The 18,631-nt window shown below is 33.9% G+C and overlaps 1 protein-coding gene across 1 annotated transcript; it reads right to left on the reverse strand.

Annotated features, from left to right (window-relative positions):
• Nucleotides 1–4,289: 4,289 nt before the first annotated feature.
• Nucleotides 4,290–6,194, reverse strand: LOC149209348 (putative galacturonosyltransferase 7; the record flags this gene model as incomplete). Its single annotated transcript, XM_089398589.1, has 4 exons — nt 4,290–4,568; nt 4,716–5,285; nt 5,399–5,756; nt 5,881–6,194. Coding segments are annotated over 4 exons (1,521 nt in total), but the record flags the coding sequence as incomplete, so codon positions are not given.
• Between the last annotated feature and the right edge of the window lie 12,437 nt (nt 6,195–18,631).

Below are 18,631 nucleotides of genomic sequence, written 5' to 3' on the forward strand. Positions count from 1 at the left end.
AACTAATATGCATAAAAAAACTACCTACAATAAAGACCACTAAAAACATATCACTTCGTAGTAAAACATTGTGATATCACTTGTATTTTTAATGTTAAAAGTGAATAGAACTCAATATAAACAAGTTTTGCATAGTAGTGTAGTGCCTGCCACACAAATTTGAAAAAATATATTAATTTGCAAAAGGATACTTGAAAAAGGAAAAGAAACAGATTCCTTGGCATTGCAATTTTCGAAATGAATTATAGAGATTATGTTAGTTCTTCTATAGTTGCATGTTCTGATGATCATTGGTTATGGAACTTTCAGTTTGGACATTTATAGTTCTAAGGTTTGAGATTATTGTAGAAGAAGAATATTGTTAGAGGATTACCTCCCATCAAAGAACCTACTAGTACTTATGAGTGTTGTATCTTGGGAAAGCAACACCATGAGAGTTTTCCAAAAGGAGTTGAATGCAACACAAAGAAACCACTAGAGTTGGTTCATACAAACCTATGTGGACCCATGTAGACAAGTCGATTGGTGCAAGTTGTTACTTCCTCACATTCAGTGATGATTTCAACAGAAAGACGTGGGTTTATTTTTTGAAGGAGAAGTCTAAAAATTTTGTAAATTTCAAAGAATTCAAATCCCTAGTAGAGGACCAAAGTGATCGATAGATCAAGGTATGGAGATCATACCATAGTGGACAATATGATTTGAAGGAATTTGATGCATACTGAAAACAACATGGAATTAGAAGGAAGGTTACAAACAGATACATACCGCAACATAATGATGTAAGAGAGAGAATGAATAGAACAATTATGAGCATGGAAGGAAACATGTTGAAAGGAAGAAACTTGTCAAATGAGTATTGGGCAGAAGAAGTTTCATGTGTTGTTTATGTGATAATCAGATCTCCTACAAAGAGTGTGATGAACAGATTTCCAGAAGAAGAATGGTCAGGTATGTCTTGTGATGTGTCTCAATTTAGGGTGTTTAGATGTGTAGCATATGCATTTGTACCTAAAGAGTTAAGAGGCAAGTTGGATGATAAAAGTGAAAAATGCATATTTACTGGTTATAGTGAGAAATCAAAAGCTTATAAATTGCATAACTATGTCACTAAGAATACTATAATCATTAAAGATGTTGTGTTCAAAGAACAAGAGTCATGGAATGAGAATGTAGACAAAACTGTTGATGTAAGAGTACCACTCATGGAAGAAGAATATGTAGCAAAAAATGAGCAATACGGATTACAGAAGAAGACACCAAATAGACTTACGCCAATAAGGACTCAATGATTTTATGAACAACATAGATCTTCAAGCAAACCAACACATCGAAATACTCACAATTATCAATTAGGTGATGAATTAAGCAATGGTAAGAGAAAAAGGAGAAGTCTGCAAGATATTTATGATGATTTGGATCTTAATTCAAAATTTGCATTGTTGTCATTTCAACATTAATCGCTTGATGAAGCTATCAAAGATGAGAATTGGGTGCAACCTATCCCGAGGTGTGACCGTAATATTCACCCCTAGAAAAACAAAAATGTGACCTATCCCAAGGTGCGAGCGTAATATTTTTTTCGATAAAAACTAGAGCAAGTAAACACACACACACACACACACACACACATATATATATTAGCACAAACACATTGAAAAATATAGTGGCAATACATTGATAGGTATATATCAACCACATTTATTATGTAATAACAATATTAATATTTTATATTATTTATAATATTAATAATCATTAATATTAATTATTAATTATTATTAATAAACAATAATATTAGTATAGATATTATTATTAATTATTAATTATAAATATTTATATTACTAACAATTATATAAAAATAAATTAAATATTAATATTAATATTAATTTTTATATTTATAACTAGTCATTACATAGGAAATGGATAATTATTATTCACTAAAATGATAGATTAACAATGAACAACCACATTTAACCATGCATGTTGTGGTAGAAATCCTATAGAAAATCCATTAACTAGAGAAAGAAAGGCACACTGTCAAATAACCAAAGCACGATGGTAAGGGACTCTAAAAATAATTACATAATGAAATCCAACTTGAACTTTCCCTAAAATATTTACAGTCATTCCAGCTAGATAATCCTTGAAAAATAAAGAACGTAAAATCGATTTAGAAAAGGAGTTCCTAAGACTTTTCTTAATATATCTATATATATGGCCCATCGAGGGGAAATATATAACGGATCACAATATACAAGTTACATTCTAGATAACTAGCTTGACAAGCCAATATTTGAACCCTAGCTGAAACCTTAACTATTTGAATTTCCTGAGTAGAAAGGGGGTAGAAAACCTAGAAACTTAGAACAGGGAAAACCTTGGGATTGTGAGTTGCCATGACTTGAAAAAACTCGTCGTCATAAAAGAAAAGTTGGAGCCTGAGCAAAAGCTCTCATCTGAGGATCAGACCATGTGGGTTAAGGGGATTAGTTTTTTTGTACAGTTTGGTGAAACTGTAAAGAAATATGTGCTAAGAATTAAGTGGAAATGATACAATAAACATAAAACCCTCAGAAGAAGTCAAACTCTAGCAAGAATGAAAGAATTGGTACATGAGGAAATGTCATGGAGAACTGGCGAAATGTAAGAGGAATTATTTGTATCAAGCTAAGGGTTAGAAATTAAAAAAGAGGGTTGATGAGACTCTGAAAGGTCATTAAGGAAAAAACAAAGAAAACAAAGTTACTTGGAAGGGTGAGATTCTATCACATGATTGAGTAGGAATGTCGAGGGACGCACTGCTCCATTCAACCTAGGCACTGCGACAATGCAAATTAATCTCCTCTAAAACATGTGAAGGAAACCACAATTCTTACTTACCAAGGCCAAAAAGTGGCATGAATTGAGCCAAAGCCCTAGACTTAGAGGATTGCAGAACTACTCCAATAGAAAAATCGAAACCTCCACCATTCGATTGAAAGCCTAAATCTTGGACATTGGGGATGAGGACAACTATATCCCATTGCAATCGATCATCATAAAGATAGGTGATGTGGCCACTTATCTCTAGAGGTTTCTCCATAGCCGAGGGTTACAAGTCTACCCTTTCAATAAATATCATAGGCACATAAACCTTAACAAACGTTTAAAAAATAGAACATACATAAAGTTGCAAACCAATGTGTAGAAAAGAAATTTACAATCATGTCTTTACTCATGATGTTAGAGAGTACATTGAATAACAAGGAGCCATTGTCGTGGTGGTAGTCCCTGCTGGGGTCTGCGGGGAAGTGGAGAGCTTGGAAAAGTAGTAATAAAATGCCAGGGCCCTTCTGGACTCTCCTTCCTGCCCTTTGGAACTTGCTGCAATGATTTTGAGATAGCTATAAAGATATACATAATCAACAAGAAGAACTTACTAGGAAGATTCAGCCCACAGATAAAGCAAAAGAAGCCATATTATTAACTTGATATGCAACTGCAAGAGAGCGAAGTCCCCCATTTTCTTCCAGGGGGTACATAGGTACTCAATTTGAATTTACAGGGGTTTTTTTTCAGAGAAAACTAGATTTTTGCAGGTCAGAATGGATATAAAATGTTAAAACTTGGCAGTTTTTTATATATTTTGGAGTGCCATCTGCTAAAATTTGGGGGATCTCTTCAACTGTCTCCAAAACTCGTTCCCTCAATCCCCAAATGGGAATGAAACATAACATAGATAAATATTCAAAACCCTATATTTATATTCTTGCCAAGTAATTCTGTCATTTAGGCAATTTTCACACCATTTTTAGAAGTTGATTGGAATGCAGGCCCTGCTGGAAGAATGAACTCGAAATACAGAAAGCTAGTTACCCTGTACTGTTTGAGACTGTTCTGAGTAGAAAAAGAATCAAATAATTGATCAGAGTACGTCTCGAGTCCTTAAAATTATGATTCTCCTCTATCATCTATATTGTATAAGTTACCTATGACTAGGTCAATATCAGAAAATTAACAGCACTCTAATCATAGATTCAATAAGATTCAAAACCGTAGGAGCCTAAAAGGACACGATTCATGAATTGGAATAGGTTCCAAAATTGGAAGCCCTTACTAAATGATATTACAATCTTGAATAAAAGAATAATTTTGTTTCAAAGGTTTAGCCGATGAGCCAATACACATCCATGCTTGCTTTCAATAAGGCTTTTGTAAAACCATGTCAATCCATTCCATGGCATGACACACCGGTATGCCTTCACAAATCTGCCACTTTGAGATATGATCCACATAAATATATCACAACATCATCCTTTGACATTGCATTCAAGCATGAAGTGACCCTCTTGTTTTAAATACTTAGCGCAATATGGCTTGTATTTATTAATACCTATCTCTAACCACAGCTTCAAGTTGCCATTAAAATTGAAAACAAGAGATTTTTCTATATCAAGCTGATCAATTCCAAAGTCATGCCCTAAACCAACTGAAAGCCAAGAGTCTTGCAGGCGATGGGTCATATTGTAGAATGTAATTAGACTTGCAGGCAATGTCCCAAATCTCCACGGAATATTATACCTATTTTGCTGTGGAACAGGGAAAAAGCAAGATTAGTAGATATTTAGAAATCGATATACTTCAACTTGTGAACATGAAGCACCATGCAGTACAATTCATAGACTTGTTCAAGTGCTTCTTCAGAAGATTCAGTTTAAAACATAAAGAAAATTTACCATCTTTAGCCATCTCCTGTAAACTTTGGTCAGGTCTTGTTTCCTCCATTGTTGCAGATCAATAATATTCAATCCAGACATCCATGCACACGCATTTCCATCAAAACCATTTGGGAAAAACTTTGAAGAGTTAAGGTACTTCCTCAAGTGATGAAACGTTACTTCACAAATCTCCATGGCACGATTTACCTTCCCATGCAAATTAGTACTCCAAAGAGGTGTCAAGTCCCTTTGCACGACCACATCATCATCATGAAATAACATTTTGTTGAGTCTTGGAAAAATTTCAGAAAGCCAAAAGTGAGGATGATTGAAGGTAGACAAGTATTTAAGGTGCTTAGTTGAGTTAGAGGGATCATTAGAAAATTTAGTGGGGCTTTCTATACCAACACGAAACTCCTCTGATGATAAAGAACCCATCACAGAATTGGTATAATGACGAAGATTTAAATCATCCAGACTCTGAACATGGACAGTTGCATTGCTATAGGTGTTCTCCAGAAACCAGAATTTTATTGCAACATAGTTTTTTCTATCTGTAATCAAATGAAATACATGCTTCTCCGGCTTCTGCAATGATAATGAAGAACAACACACAGTGAGAGCTCTGATAGAAGCTACGATCCCATATATTTTAGAACCAAAGATGAAACCATAGATAAGCGAAGAAACTAAGGTTTTACCTTGGCATGAACAACAGTAGAATTAATAACCACAGATGCTGCGAGGATATTAGTAGAGTAAATGACATAATGATAAAGACTTGAATCTTCCAAGTTCTTGGTCAATGGTAATTCGATGTTGCTTTGATAAGTTTGAAAATATTCCACAGTCAATCTCATTGAAAGGCAATGAAGAGTTTTTGGCATTGTTTGGACAGCAAGTTGGTAGAGGAAGACACTTTGTTTTCTGTGAAAATGAGCTTCATCCTCAGTAAGGTCTAAGATTTGTCCCAAGTTTTTTACCACATTATTGCAATTAACAGGGTAAGTTTTTGCTTTTGCTAGAACTCCTTCCATAATCTTTGCCTTCTTCCATGCCCTGCATAAACAAACCCACTCAAAATCACAATGCAAGTTCAGAAGCTGACAAAAATCTGCTATATGAGTTGAAGAGTAAGGATAATTACTAAAAGTTCTATTTAAGAATATGACAAGGAATTGACCTCTCTGGCAGATGAGCATCTGCAGTTGCCTCACTTAGCATATGTTCAATATCCTGGATATGCTTCCTTAGCTCCTGTTGGATTTTCTCATGATTGCGGTGTTTTATAATGCTTGGATAATAAGCTCTTGCAAGAAAGAGCTGATTTTTCAACAGTCTCACGGTTGCATCAGCCACTTCTACCCTATGCTCATTTCTCCAGATGCAGTAACTGCCCAGAGCCACTTCACAAGCTTTGTCTGGGTCATCAGAGAGGCCATTAGCACTGACTTTCTTTTTAACATCCCTGTGAGCTAGTTTTTCGCTCTGCAGAAAGATTTTAGCAGTTCATAGTGAGTGTTCATATGACTTTTAAGACTTTTGAAAAGAAAAATATCTGTTTATCAACACTACTTTGGAATTTAGATCATGTTTAAATGTAGGTAGTCGACATCAGTTTGAAGAATTAAAATATCTTATATTTCTACCTTCTTTTTTGCTCTGCTTTCTGGCAATGAAACACCAGGTTTCTCTGACAATCCTGTGTTTCTTGCAAAATTCCAACTCAATTCAGATCAAGTGTTCCTATCAAGTAACCTAATCTCAAAATTTTAGTGTTCTTAAAATCATTTTGTGTCAAAGCTCATAGAATCTTACGTGTGTACCTCCTGAGATTGGATGCCTGGTTAATAATTTATCCAGATTTCCATGTGTCGTGCCAGAGAAGATGTAACCAGTGTTGAAGTCAGTATCTTTGGCAACTATATATGGCTTTGTCTGGGAAATAATAACCTAAAACCATTCATTGGAATGATATAAAAATCCGTGGGCAATCATTAAGGAAAGTACAAAGGATGGTACATTAATAAAAGTAAAGCAAGATAGTTTTTTTGCGTACATTCGTTGTAGAAAAATTTGAGGTCTTTGTTACAACTTCATCTTTGGAAACGTTTGATATTTTAGACCCCAATTTGTTTAGATCATCCAGATGCTTAGAAAGATTTGTCTGCAAAGTGGAGACAACAAAAGCTGGCTTTAATCAGAATATTCATTTTAAAATTTATAATTTAAAAGCCCAGTAATATCAAAATCCATCTCTTTCACAGATCACTGACGTCAACAAGCCATCATACTATGGAAACAATGATATATTATTTAATAAAGCAGTGAAAATTTTACAAAAGAACTATGGTAGTTATGAGATGGGTTGTATTTCTGATGGGGTCAGTGCCATATTGTGCAAGTACATTGTATAACATGGTTTCATTAGAATTTGATCTTCTTACCACCAACTGGCAAAAGGTACCAAAGAAAATTGTATTTAATACATACCCACTACATCTTGGTGAAATCTTATGTAATAAACCTTACTTCTGTTTGTTGTGAAGCATCATCGTGTTTAGACAGACTGACAATCCTGGTAAAATCTCTCTAGTTCTGAACACACCAAATGTAGCAAGTAAAATGTTAGAAAACTTTCATGACATCACTACAGAATTTACTACATACACGACTTGCACAGAAGAACAAGAAGGAAAACTGAGTAACTTATTGACTTTGGATGTCATTCGTTCAAATTCTTAATGTGAAGTTAACAATATATTGATGTTACACAAGTTAACAGAATGTATACTTGATCCAACTCCTATTCCATATCATTACTAAAAAACGAAGATTATTATGACTATCAAAAAATTAGGTATGTTATAAACTACCCTCAATTGTGAAACCAAAACCAAATCAGGGTATTCTCACCAGCGTTGGAGGGACTTCATCTTTGATATAGCCTGCAAGAGAAACATACAACAGGTTACAGAACAACCAAATGACTTCTTTGATGTTGAAGAGATAAAGAGGATTCAAAATTTCAAAATAAGATCAAGCCGCTCAAAGGTACTCTATCACATGCAAGTTCCTCATCACAAAGGGTTTCTAGTGGCTACTGAAGATGCCAAATTAAGCAATCCTACTACTGGTTAGCAGTTGTCAGCGCCTAGTCACCACTAAACCAAAATTACTCTATACTTCCATAAAAAAACGAATGCTCCTTCAGACTGACAAGACAGATCTATCATTATCAAATGACACAAGGTTGCACCAAGATGGGAATGACACAATGGGCATCAGATTGGGGACTGCTACTTTCTCTTTGGCTCAGTTCTACTCAATAATTTTAGGAGCTTTAAAGGAGGGCAACTTTTAAGAGTTCAGAAGAATAACTGTAAAACTAAGAAATTGTTCAGTTAGTATGCTCCTCAAGAAGCTGCATTTGGCATTTTTGTAAATATAATGAAAAGAACCCACAAACCTATTGATGAAATCCTTCAATGCACCCGACAGGAATTGAAGTCCACTGGCCTCGCTGTTTTGAACCCCTAATCCTGTGTTCTCTAATCTTTGGCATCTAATGTGCCCAAATCCGACAAAGTTAAACTGTATCTGCCCTCAAACCCCAGACTCACCCTAAGTAGCTAAACATGACAATGCAGAAGGAGAGATCAAAACCCTGAGCGTACAAACTCATAAAGTTCTGAAATAAGCCTCGCACTTCCTGCTTTTCAATCAGATCTAATACAAACATTGCCCCAAAATATTCCACAGTGCTGAGGATCTAGGCAATCATCAAATGCCCATTGTCTTAGTATACAACAAAGGGGAAAAATGGTGCAAAAAAATGCAAACAACCCACTACAAATTCCAGAAACGGGTTTCATAAAAACCTTTAAGTCCCCTTGCCCAAGTACTCCAAAGCTAGCTTCTCTATACACGACTAACTATGTGAAGGGGGCTTCAAATCATATAAAAAATGAAATGGGTTCAGATAAACTTACTGCTCTGAAATCTAGCATTGAGTTTGATCTAGAATACCAATGGAACGAGCATGGATAGAAGCACCAAAAACAACACTATTCCATATCTCTTCCATCCCTTCTTCATAGACATGATTTCCTACAGAAAACGCTAATCAACAGGTGCTATACGCCCTCCGTGCTTGCACCACCCACAAACTTATTAGTGGCTGAACAGAGATTTGTCACCAAATCAGCAAATGACTTCAGCTTCAGTACTATCAAAATTTCAGAAGAGCTCCCACTTCCTCAGCCTCGTTAATTCAGTAAACTCTAAGAGAAATTTGCAGCAGACACAAATTTAAACCATACATAAACATTAAAAAGCTTCCCCTTAGACAAAATCCAATGAAAAATCCAGATATAAGTTATTTAAATGGATGTTATTTAACTGTTCCAAGGTTTTGACTTACATATAATCAAAATTTGTCAAAACACTAAAACATAATATACAACTCAAAGCAACTGCAAGATTTGTAAGAAATAAACAACGTTTACTGATGTGCCTCCAGATCTTGACAGGGCAGGAGAGGCCACTGCTGCCATTGATTCTTCCCCTGCTCCTTGAGGTATATTGCTTCCAGGAGGTGTTGAATTTTCTGTGCCCGTTGAAGTTTTGGAAAGCCATATGCAAATATACTTCTGGTCCAGTCAGCGCATTCTATTGCAAGATCTTAGTTGCAGCTACTCTATAACTATTTTTCAATCAAGCAGACTAGAACATTGAATATAGGAATTTAGATTACTTACCCTGCAGCTATACTCTTCAAAAAGGATGTCATGCTTCTGGTTGTTATACCATTCTATGACATAACGGTTATTGCAGTGAATAAATTTGCAAGCCAAAAGACCAGGTGGAATCTCAGTCCTGAATCAACACAGAGGAAAAGGATTTAGGATTATATAGCAATCTTGCAAATCAAAGCATTGCGGCCTTTCCTTTATATTCAGGTTTAAACACACAGGAAAAGGATTTAGGATTATGTAACACGTTGTACTTGATGCAGTTATGCAGATCACTCCAGATTTAGTGCAAATGTAGTTAATGCAGGTAGGGCACCAACGTGAGAGGAATCTGAGAAATCTATTGAAGTTAACCAGAGAAATGTATATCAGCCATTCTCTACATCACTACTCAGCTGGACGTTTGCAAATTCTGTGGAAGTTACCAGAAATGTATATTAGCCATTCTCTCCTTCGTGCTTTGTAGATTGGAAACCATGTGACCACTCTTCAGATTGTAAATTGGAAACCATGTCAGCACTCTTCAGATCTATGGCATATTCAGATGGTGTCTGGGATAAATTCTTTCCTGGTAGTGCTACCAGATTTTACGCAAAGCAGTCACCCTGTAGCATTCGCTTTGAAAATATAACTCTACGTTTGACTTTGGATCACATGTGTTTAATAACATGCAAAAAATTTAAGCAAATTGTACAGTTAACAATAAACAGAAACATAGGTAAAATAAAATAATACCAAATGCAATACAAACCTCTGTGGTGCCTTGAGGGCAATGTACGCAGCTGTCTGTTGGTTAGCAAAGCTCTCTTATCATAGCTAGTTATCAGTAGATTTTGTATAGCACTATGCCATAATTCCATCTTCAAACAACATATATTCATTTTAAAGTCCATATAGTTTGGTGCTATTTATAAAGTTTACCTGGTATGGTAACATATTGCTTCTAAGTAGTTTGCAGTACTTAATTTAATAGAGGAAAGTGCCATAGTACAGCAAATTAAATAAATTATTAATAATTAATAGATCTATACAGGGAAAATAAATTATTAATACTTAATAGATCTATCCTAGGTATGGATTATTTAGGTTTAGCTATTAATGCAGATATTAAGGTATTGATACTTTGATATATTTAGCTACTAAATCAGCTATTGATACTTGGGACATCTATGCATTTCGATTTTGTAGTGAGATGAACGTACCATTACAACCGTTCACCAGGGTTCCAATTCCCTATAATGCAACCCAACGTGTATAGCAGAGTAGCAAAGAGAGAGGAGGCTAGGTTGAAAGTGCTAAATAGTTTGGTGGAATCTGGTGGTTAAGCCCATGAAAGTTCATTTTTGCAATGTAGCATTTCAGTGTATGTATCTGTAACTAGGGAAAATTGGGGAAAAAAACAAATAAGGGATGCCACCTCCAGAACTTCATAGCTTTCAGGCATAACATAGGAAGAAACAGAAATGAGTAACTGATTCAATATACAATTTGTCATTTAACTTCACTGGATAATAAGCAGCATGTTTAATCAATCTATGGAACCTTTGGTGTTCGCATTCAGCAGCCGTAGATACAAAATTATTGCTCATCTGATGTTGCATTTGCTGTATTCAATAATATAATTTAAACCAAACATGGTACTTTTTAAGATGGAGCAAAAATATAGATACAAAAGGTGACAAGACAATGTCTGATTGTCAAGCTTCAAGCATGTTGCAGAATGCGTTCCATTTGAAATACAGGACAGAAAAAGAAACAATACAAACACACATGCATAAAGACTTTCCAGCCTTCTTTCCTCAACCGTTACCTACATTACCCAAGAAACAAAAACTAACATAGCTTTCAAGCATAACATAGGAAGAAACAGAAATGAGTAACCGATTCAATATACAATTTGTCATTTAAATTGAGTGGATAATAAGCACCATGTTTAATCAATCTATGGAACCTTTGGTGTTCACATTCAGCAGCCGTAGATACAAAATTATTGCTCATCTGATGTTGCATTTGCTGTATTCAATGATATAATTTAAACCAAACATGGTACTTTTTAAGATGGAGCAAAAATATAAATACAAAAGGTGGTAAGACAATGTCTGATTGTCAAGCTTCAAGCATGTTGCAGAATGCCTTCCATTTGAAATACAGGACAGAAACAGAAACAGTACAAACACACATGCATAAAGACTTTCCATCCTTCTTTCCTGAACCGTTGTGTACATTACCCAAGAAACGAAAACTAACAAAACAAGATGGCTTACAACAAGCTCATTATGACTAAAATTTGAACCGAGAACAGAAATTTAAAATCTTCTCTTCTCAGTTTGAAGTAGCAATGGAATTTAAAATATTGAAAGTACATTTTCTTCGTAAATGAGTGGAAATTGCAATTTAAATAGTTGTATTACAGTAAGACCATAACATGAAGAAACATATTCATATCACTTTTGCATTTGCTGTGTACATGAAGGCCGCCATGTTCCTGCATTTTGTAATTTGTATAACAAATAGTTAGTTATAATAAAATGATAACATTGTGAATTGAAAAGAGGACATATTTAAGACAAAAGATGTTAAGGCATATGTTGATGTACCTTCCATTTGTTAGTTGACATGTAATAGCTCACTATCTTCATTGAGTGTGAACTTGCTCTGAATTTTGAAGTCACGTAACATGTAAACACTCGTAGCTTTCTGTTGCAAATATTCCTCATATGACATTGCTTTTAAATCAGGAAATAAGTCATGTAATAAGGGTTGCCTGATAATGCACTGGACAAAGTTATTTGTAATGCATTCTATTACAACATTTATACAATGCTTGTAGATGAAAGGGCAATTATCATTGCATTGTGAATAGAAAATTGTTCCATTGGCTATCACTATGGATGAATTCACTGGGGAATTACAAATTGCACAAACAGGTTCGAAAGGAGTTGAATATGGATTTGTTGCCATTAGAATACCTTCGACCTGTTTATAAAATATTCAAATGTTAATTTACATTATTACATGGCAAATGCAAAGGTACTAAAAACACTATTATTGTTATACTTACAGCATAGGTAGATGTAGTTAGTTTTCTGAGATTGTTCAGTGCATCTGTGTTAAGTTCAGTCATGAACGTTGACTTTGATGCCCTGGATATTGTTTCTTTTGTGTTTACCTTTTTTGTTAAATTTTTGAAAAGGATGAGGGGGAAGTCTCCTTTCTGCAATTGTTTTTCCATTGAAAGGAAAAATTGTTCATATGTGTCAAACAATTGCAACTGCAAAAGAGAAATTGTTATCTATTGAAAAATACGAAAAGTAATATGCAAATACATTGTTCGTATGTGTTGAAAAATTGCAAGTGCAAGAGACAAATTACAATAACTATAGACAAATTACAATAACGATATATTGAAGTGATGCATGTTATTTACTGAAAATTAGGAATAAGTAACATGCGAATACATACAGTTGCATTATCATTTTCAGAATCTCCATCTTTGATATGGAGTATGTAATGCAATCCAACCCGTTTGGAAAGTGTAACAGCTGCAGCGATTGTGCCAATTGGGTACATTTCTTTTTTGTTTACAAATTGACTAATGGTTGTATTGGGAATGAAGCAATATTCTTTGCAAACTTCAGGTACAGTTTCTATGATACTTGATTCATTAAGCAAAATTATTTTGTCACAGTCACCGCGATCATAAACAGTTTTAGGCAATATCCTGAAATTTGTAATTGAGATGCTGTTGCCTTGCAAAATTTTCTGTTCATGTCGCTCCACTAAATGTGCAGGTACAGTTAACGTTATAGTCATCATTCCTTGAGCATCTGTCAAATAAGCTCGTAATATTTGACGTGATTTGTTTGCTTTATCAAGGAATGCAGTATAGACAACCATTATGTCTCCAACAAATCGCTGCCCAATTTTACGACTATTCAGATCTTTAATTGATACTTTAATTGGCAGTATCTGTTTTTGCCTATTAAAATTTCTTAGTTAGAAATTGCTATAAACATTTCTACAATGCTATGTTTCTCCTAAAAACTGAATAACTATAAATAGATTAGAGTGTTGTGTTTCATATGCATACCTTTTTGATGTATCATTTTGTACATTTGTTGAATCAAGTTTTGTTGTGATTGTTTCACTTGGACTAACACAAGTAAATGCACATTTCAATATGATGTGGATATTATCACATGTATTTTGTGATAAGCAATCAATAAAGAAATTGTGATATGTAACCTGTACATGTCTTCTTGCTGCATTGTTTGGGGCGACTTACTACTAGTGCTTTCTTCACTCGTCCAAGATTTTCTAATTTATATACATTTAAATATACATATGTAAAAAGAGAAGGCATATATAATAAAAATTAATATTTTAAATAGAAAATAGCATATTTGTATAGTTTTCATACACATACCTTTTCAAAACAAGTGGTTGGCTTGCCTTTTCTAGTTGAGTTATGCGCTCTATTTCTTCAATTGTTTGTTTTCCTTTTTCAGGATTTATGCTATGTTATAGAATAGCAACATATATTTAGTTCAATTTGAAAGAGCATATGGAAGTAAAGAGTGAACAAGAACATTAATACCATAGAACCATACATATGTAAAAATAGAATGCATATATAGTAAACATTAATATTCTAAATACAAATTGGCATATTTGTATAGTTGTCATAGACATACCTTAGTAAACATTAATATTCTAAATACAAATTAGCATATTTGTATAGTTGTCATAGACATACCTTTGCAAAACAAGTGGTTGGCTTGCCCTTTCTAATTGGGTTATGCATTCTATTTCTTCAATTGTTTCTTTTCCTCTTTGAAGATTTATGCTATGTTATAGAATACTAAGATATATTTAGTGCAAATTAGAAGTAAAAAGTGAACAAGAACATTAAAACCATAGAACCATACATATGTAAAATTAGAATGCATATATAGTAAACATTAATATTCTAAATACAAATTAGCATATTTGTGTAGTTCTCGTAGACATACCTTTGCAAAACAAGCGGTTGGCTTGCCCTTTCTAATTGGGTTATGCATTCTATTTGTTCAATTGTTTCTTTTCCTCTTTCAAGATTTATGCTATGTTATAGAATAGTAAGACATATTTAGTGCAAATTAAAAGAACATATAAAAGTAAAAGTTGAACAAGAACATAAGATCCATAGGAAAGGAAAGGCAAGAAGAATATACTCTGTTTGTTTATGTTCCATGTTGTTGTTCTTTTTTCTAGGTCGTTTTGTTCAATTGAAAAAGGTTTTACTGGTAGAATCTGCATTCATAAATAGATGAGGTCATATCTGCAAATTTATGATAGGATGCTTGTGTTGGTTAATTGAAAAGGGTGTCTTTGGCATAATTTGCATTGATGAATACACGACCTCATATATGTAAATGTACGATAGAATGCATAGTATGTATGATGTTATCATTTGTTTTAGTACAAAAAGAATATTGTAATATGCTTTAGTAAAATAGAAATGGTAAAAATAATGAGGTATTGCAAAAATGTCAAAATTTGCAATTTTGTAAACTGTTTCATGTGTATATCATAGCTGAAGGACAAGAGATATTGTATCATGGTCAAACCAATATGTATCCAATATGAAAATTCTATATTTTATATTAGCTATATTTGCCCAAACATGGTCAATGAATGATTTATGCATGGTATTAGTTTTGTCAATAAGGAAATGAAGATTGTAGTTTTCCATGTAGGTTTCTAGCTGCTTTGTTTTTTGATTGCAATGTACCATATCAATATTGAAGTCCCCTAATATAACTATGATATTGTTTAGATCTAAGTGGCATAAAGCTTTTGCAATGACATTGAAAATATTGTTTATATTTGCATGTGGCGATGCATATATATTGAGTATTGCAATTTATAATGCGTGAACTTTTACTTTTGTGAGCAATGCTTCTACAAAGTGCTCTTCAAAATGGGTATGTTCAAGGATAATGATATTTTTCTTTATCAATATCATTACTCCATGCTTAATGCAACTCGAGATGCAATTGAAAATTTTGAAATATTCATTTTCCATACACAATGACATATGTGTTTCTTGTAAGCATAAGATATCAGATTGCATTGTGTCATAATCATTGCATACGTCAGTAAGATGTGCATGAAGATTACGAGTGTTCAATGAAAGAATAAAGATGGATCTCAATGATTGTATTGATGAAGAGTCATATTCTAATTGCCATTTTGCAGTGGTTTGCAAACGTTGCATTTCACAATTTACTTTTTGCTTAACCTTAAAATTATTGTGTTTAAGAGGATTAAGCAAATATAATGATTCTATGTTTCTGACACGTGATAGTGATGTGTATACTAGGCCATGCACTTGTACTCCAGTAGGGTCGAATGCAAGCGTATCCAAGGTTAAGCCTTGTGATCTATGTATTGTGTGTGCACATGCAAGCTGAATTGGAAATTGTTTCCGTATTTTCAATTGGGCCATCTTTGATGTCATAGGCATTGCTTTTTATATTCGCAGTATTGGTGTCCAATCATGTGCTATGTCTAAAGTATACAAATGAGCTAGTTTTCTAGATTGTCGTTGACCAATATTAGGGTCATGGAACTTAATCCATAGAGCATCGACCTTATCTGTATGGGTATATGCTTTAACTATTCCATCTGCACCATTCACTAGGCCATCTGGTGCATCATAATTGCAAGCATACATTTCAACTAACATGTTCAACTTTATGAGAAGGTGCGAAGGCAAAATAGCTGTATGTTGATGGGTTGGGAAATTACCGTTATTCTCCTCATTTTCATCAATTGCATTAATTAAAATTTCTTTGCCAGGCATCAGCATTAACATTTTCTTGTTATGCATTGCAACATCTTTGTTTTTGTAGAATAAATAGGGAAATGTCAGATCATTTGGTACAGGGCGCATGCAACTTGTATTCATATATGTTATATCATCAGATGTTTGACAATTTGTTCGCATTCTATTTAACACTGATATGAATCTCTTATTTGTTTGTCGCATAGTCATATGCAATTGGAAGCACTTGACATTATCCTTCCAGAAATCATGTGTTATTGTTTGATTGTTGATTCTTGGTTGTTCAAAAATAAGAGAGTCTTGAATAGGTTGTGCTTAATAGAAATCACCAGAAAATATGATGTCAATGTTCCCAAAGTATTTGGTTTGGACATGTTTTATGTTTCTGAATCTACTGTCAATAGAATATAAGAACCGACTACCAATCATCGAGATCTCATCTATGAAAGCTAGTTGCAATTCTTGATATAGCTTTGATAAGTTGTCCAATAATTCTTTGTTGAGTGAGAACAGTTGAGACTTGTTAAAAGGCATTAGCAATGCAGAATGGATTGTTGTTCCACCTGCATTATATGCAGCTTTTCCTGTGTATGCTAATATTAGACCTTTTGGTTTCATAGGATCAGTTGTGTTTTGTGAATCATAAATTCGTATAAGCATTTGGAAAATTGCTTTTGCTGTGAGTGTTTTACCTACGCCTGCTCCGCCTGTAATAAAAAGGTAAATTGGTTCCTTGGGGTTTTTTTTTTTTTTAATTGCAATGTCTTTTACAATTGCTTGTTGCTCTTTGTTCAAGATTCTTCTAAGTTTGTAATACTCATTGTTCTCCATTAAAAATGGATGGGCAGTAATTTGAAATCCAAGATTGATTTTTTTCTTCATTTCAAATTGTTTTGGAAATTGCAAGTCCGATTGCAAATCATATTCCTCATAATGGGAACTGTTCTCTTGGTTCCGCATATTCATTTGGTTAGTATTTAAAGAACTAATTTGCTCATTTGTTGCAGTCTCTAAATCACCCCATGTTGGATTGATGTTATATGTAAATTTGGCTTCATTGGCTTGAATTGTTTTTTCATGTAATGTATATGCAGATAGCCATGTAGACAATTCTTGTTTCAATGTATTTTCACAATTTTCAAATGGCATATATAATAATAATTTCTCTCGGCAGAAGTTTTCAATATCATTGTGTTTGTTATATTTGACAAATCGTATAACATTTGGTTTTTTCCTTTTAGATATGGGTGTGCCATCTTTCTTGTAATTTGATACAAATTCTGCAAGGCAGATTTTGCTAATGGAACTTGGCCGTCCAATGTAGTAGTCAATAATGGAATGGCACATAACATCTTCTAAATCATCAGGTTCTTGTTTCAAAAGAATAGGCGGTTTAAGCATAAATGTGCGTTCATCAACTGGAGATGTGTTTACAAATATACATTCCCTTGAACTACAACTCAATGGCAATGAAAGTGCTATATGCACTACTTGTTGAGCTGACATTTGCTATAGATTGAGTAATGTATTTCCAAGTTTACGAATCATTTGCATAGCATCAATTTCATCTTTCTGATGCTCTTTGCATATTCTTCTAAATGCATTTGTCATAGACTTGTCAATTTTGGTCATATATGAACTACAATATGATGCTGCGGAATATGCATTTAGCACAAATTGTGCATCTGTATTTGCATTCCATAAAGTAGGCATAGCCTTTGCAAAACTGTTATTCCAAATTTGACAAGGTTTTCGTTTCAGGAAAATTGTTGGTTGCTTTATTGTATGTTGTAATAGTTCTATGTACTCACTTTCTAGTAGTCCTATTTCTAGGAGGAAATTGTCATGGGTTATTGAATCATTGTAGTTTGTTTGCTCCAAGAATGCGAAAAGTGATATTGATTTCTCTACGATTTTTTTATTTTGTGCATTGGTTGGCTCGATGATCATTATTGATTTCATTGGTGGCATGGGGAAGTTGTATCTGCAGTTTGAATTTTTTTGCTTCTTACAACTTCTTGTATGGTGATGTTTACGCAATTTAGCAATATCTGGGTCCAAATGATTTGTATTACAAGTTATGTAATTGTCAAGAAACTTCTCAATTTCTGAATTGCATTGTTTTCCATATATTGGAGCATTCTCTATCCATAACAGTCCATGTTCATGTTCAGTTCCTCTATTTTGGAATTCTGTTACGAAATAGTAATCAGATATTTTTCCAAAGAATGTAGTATCTTGACATATCAATCGCTTTATAGCATTAATTCTATGTCTATAGTACTGGCTACATGTGACTGGATATTTTCTTATAAGGTAGTCAATGTCATCATATTCTAATATATCAATAG

Source organism: Pinus tabuliformis, chromosome 1_2 (assembly GCF_031772625.1).
Source record: "Pinus tabuliformis cultivar Carrire ecotype Pingquan chromosome 1_2, CPIR1, whole genome shotgun sequence".
Classification (NCBI taxonomy): Eukaryota; Viridiplantae; Streptophyta; class Pinopsida; order Pinales; family Pinaceae; genus Pinus; species Pinus tabuliformis.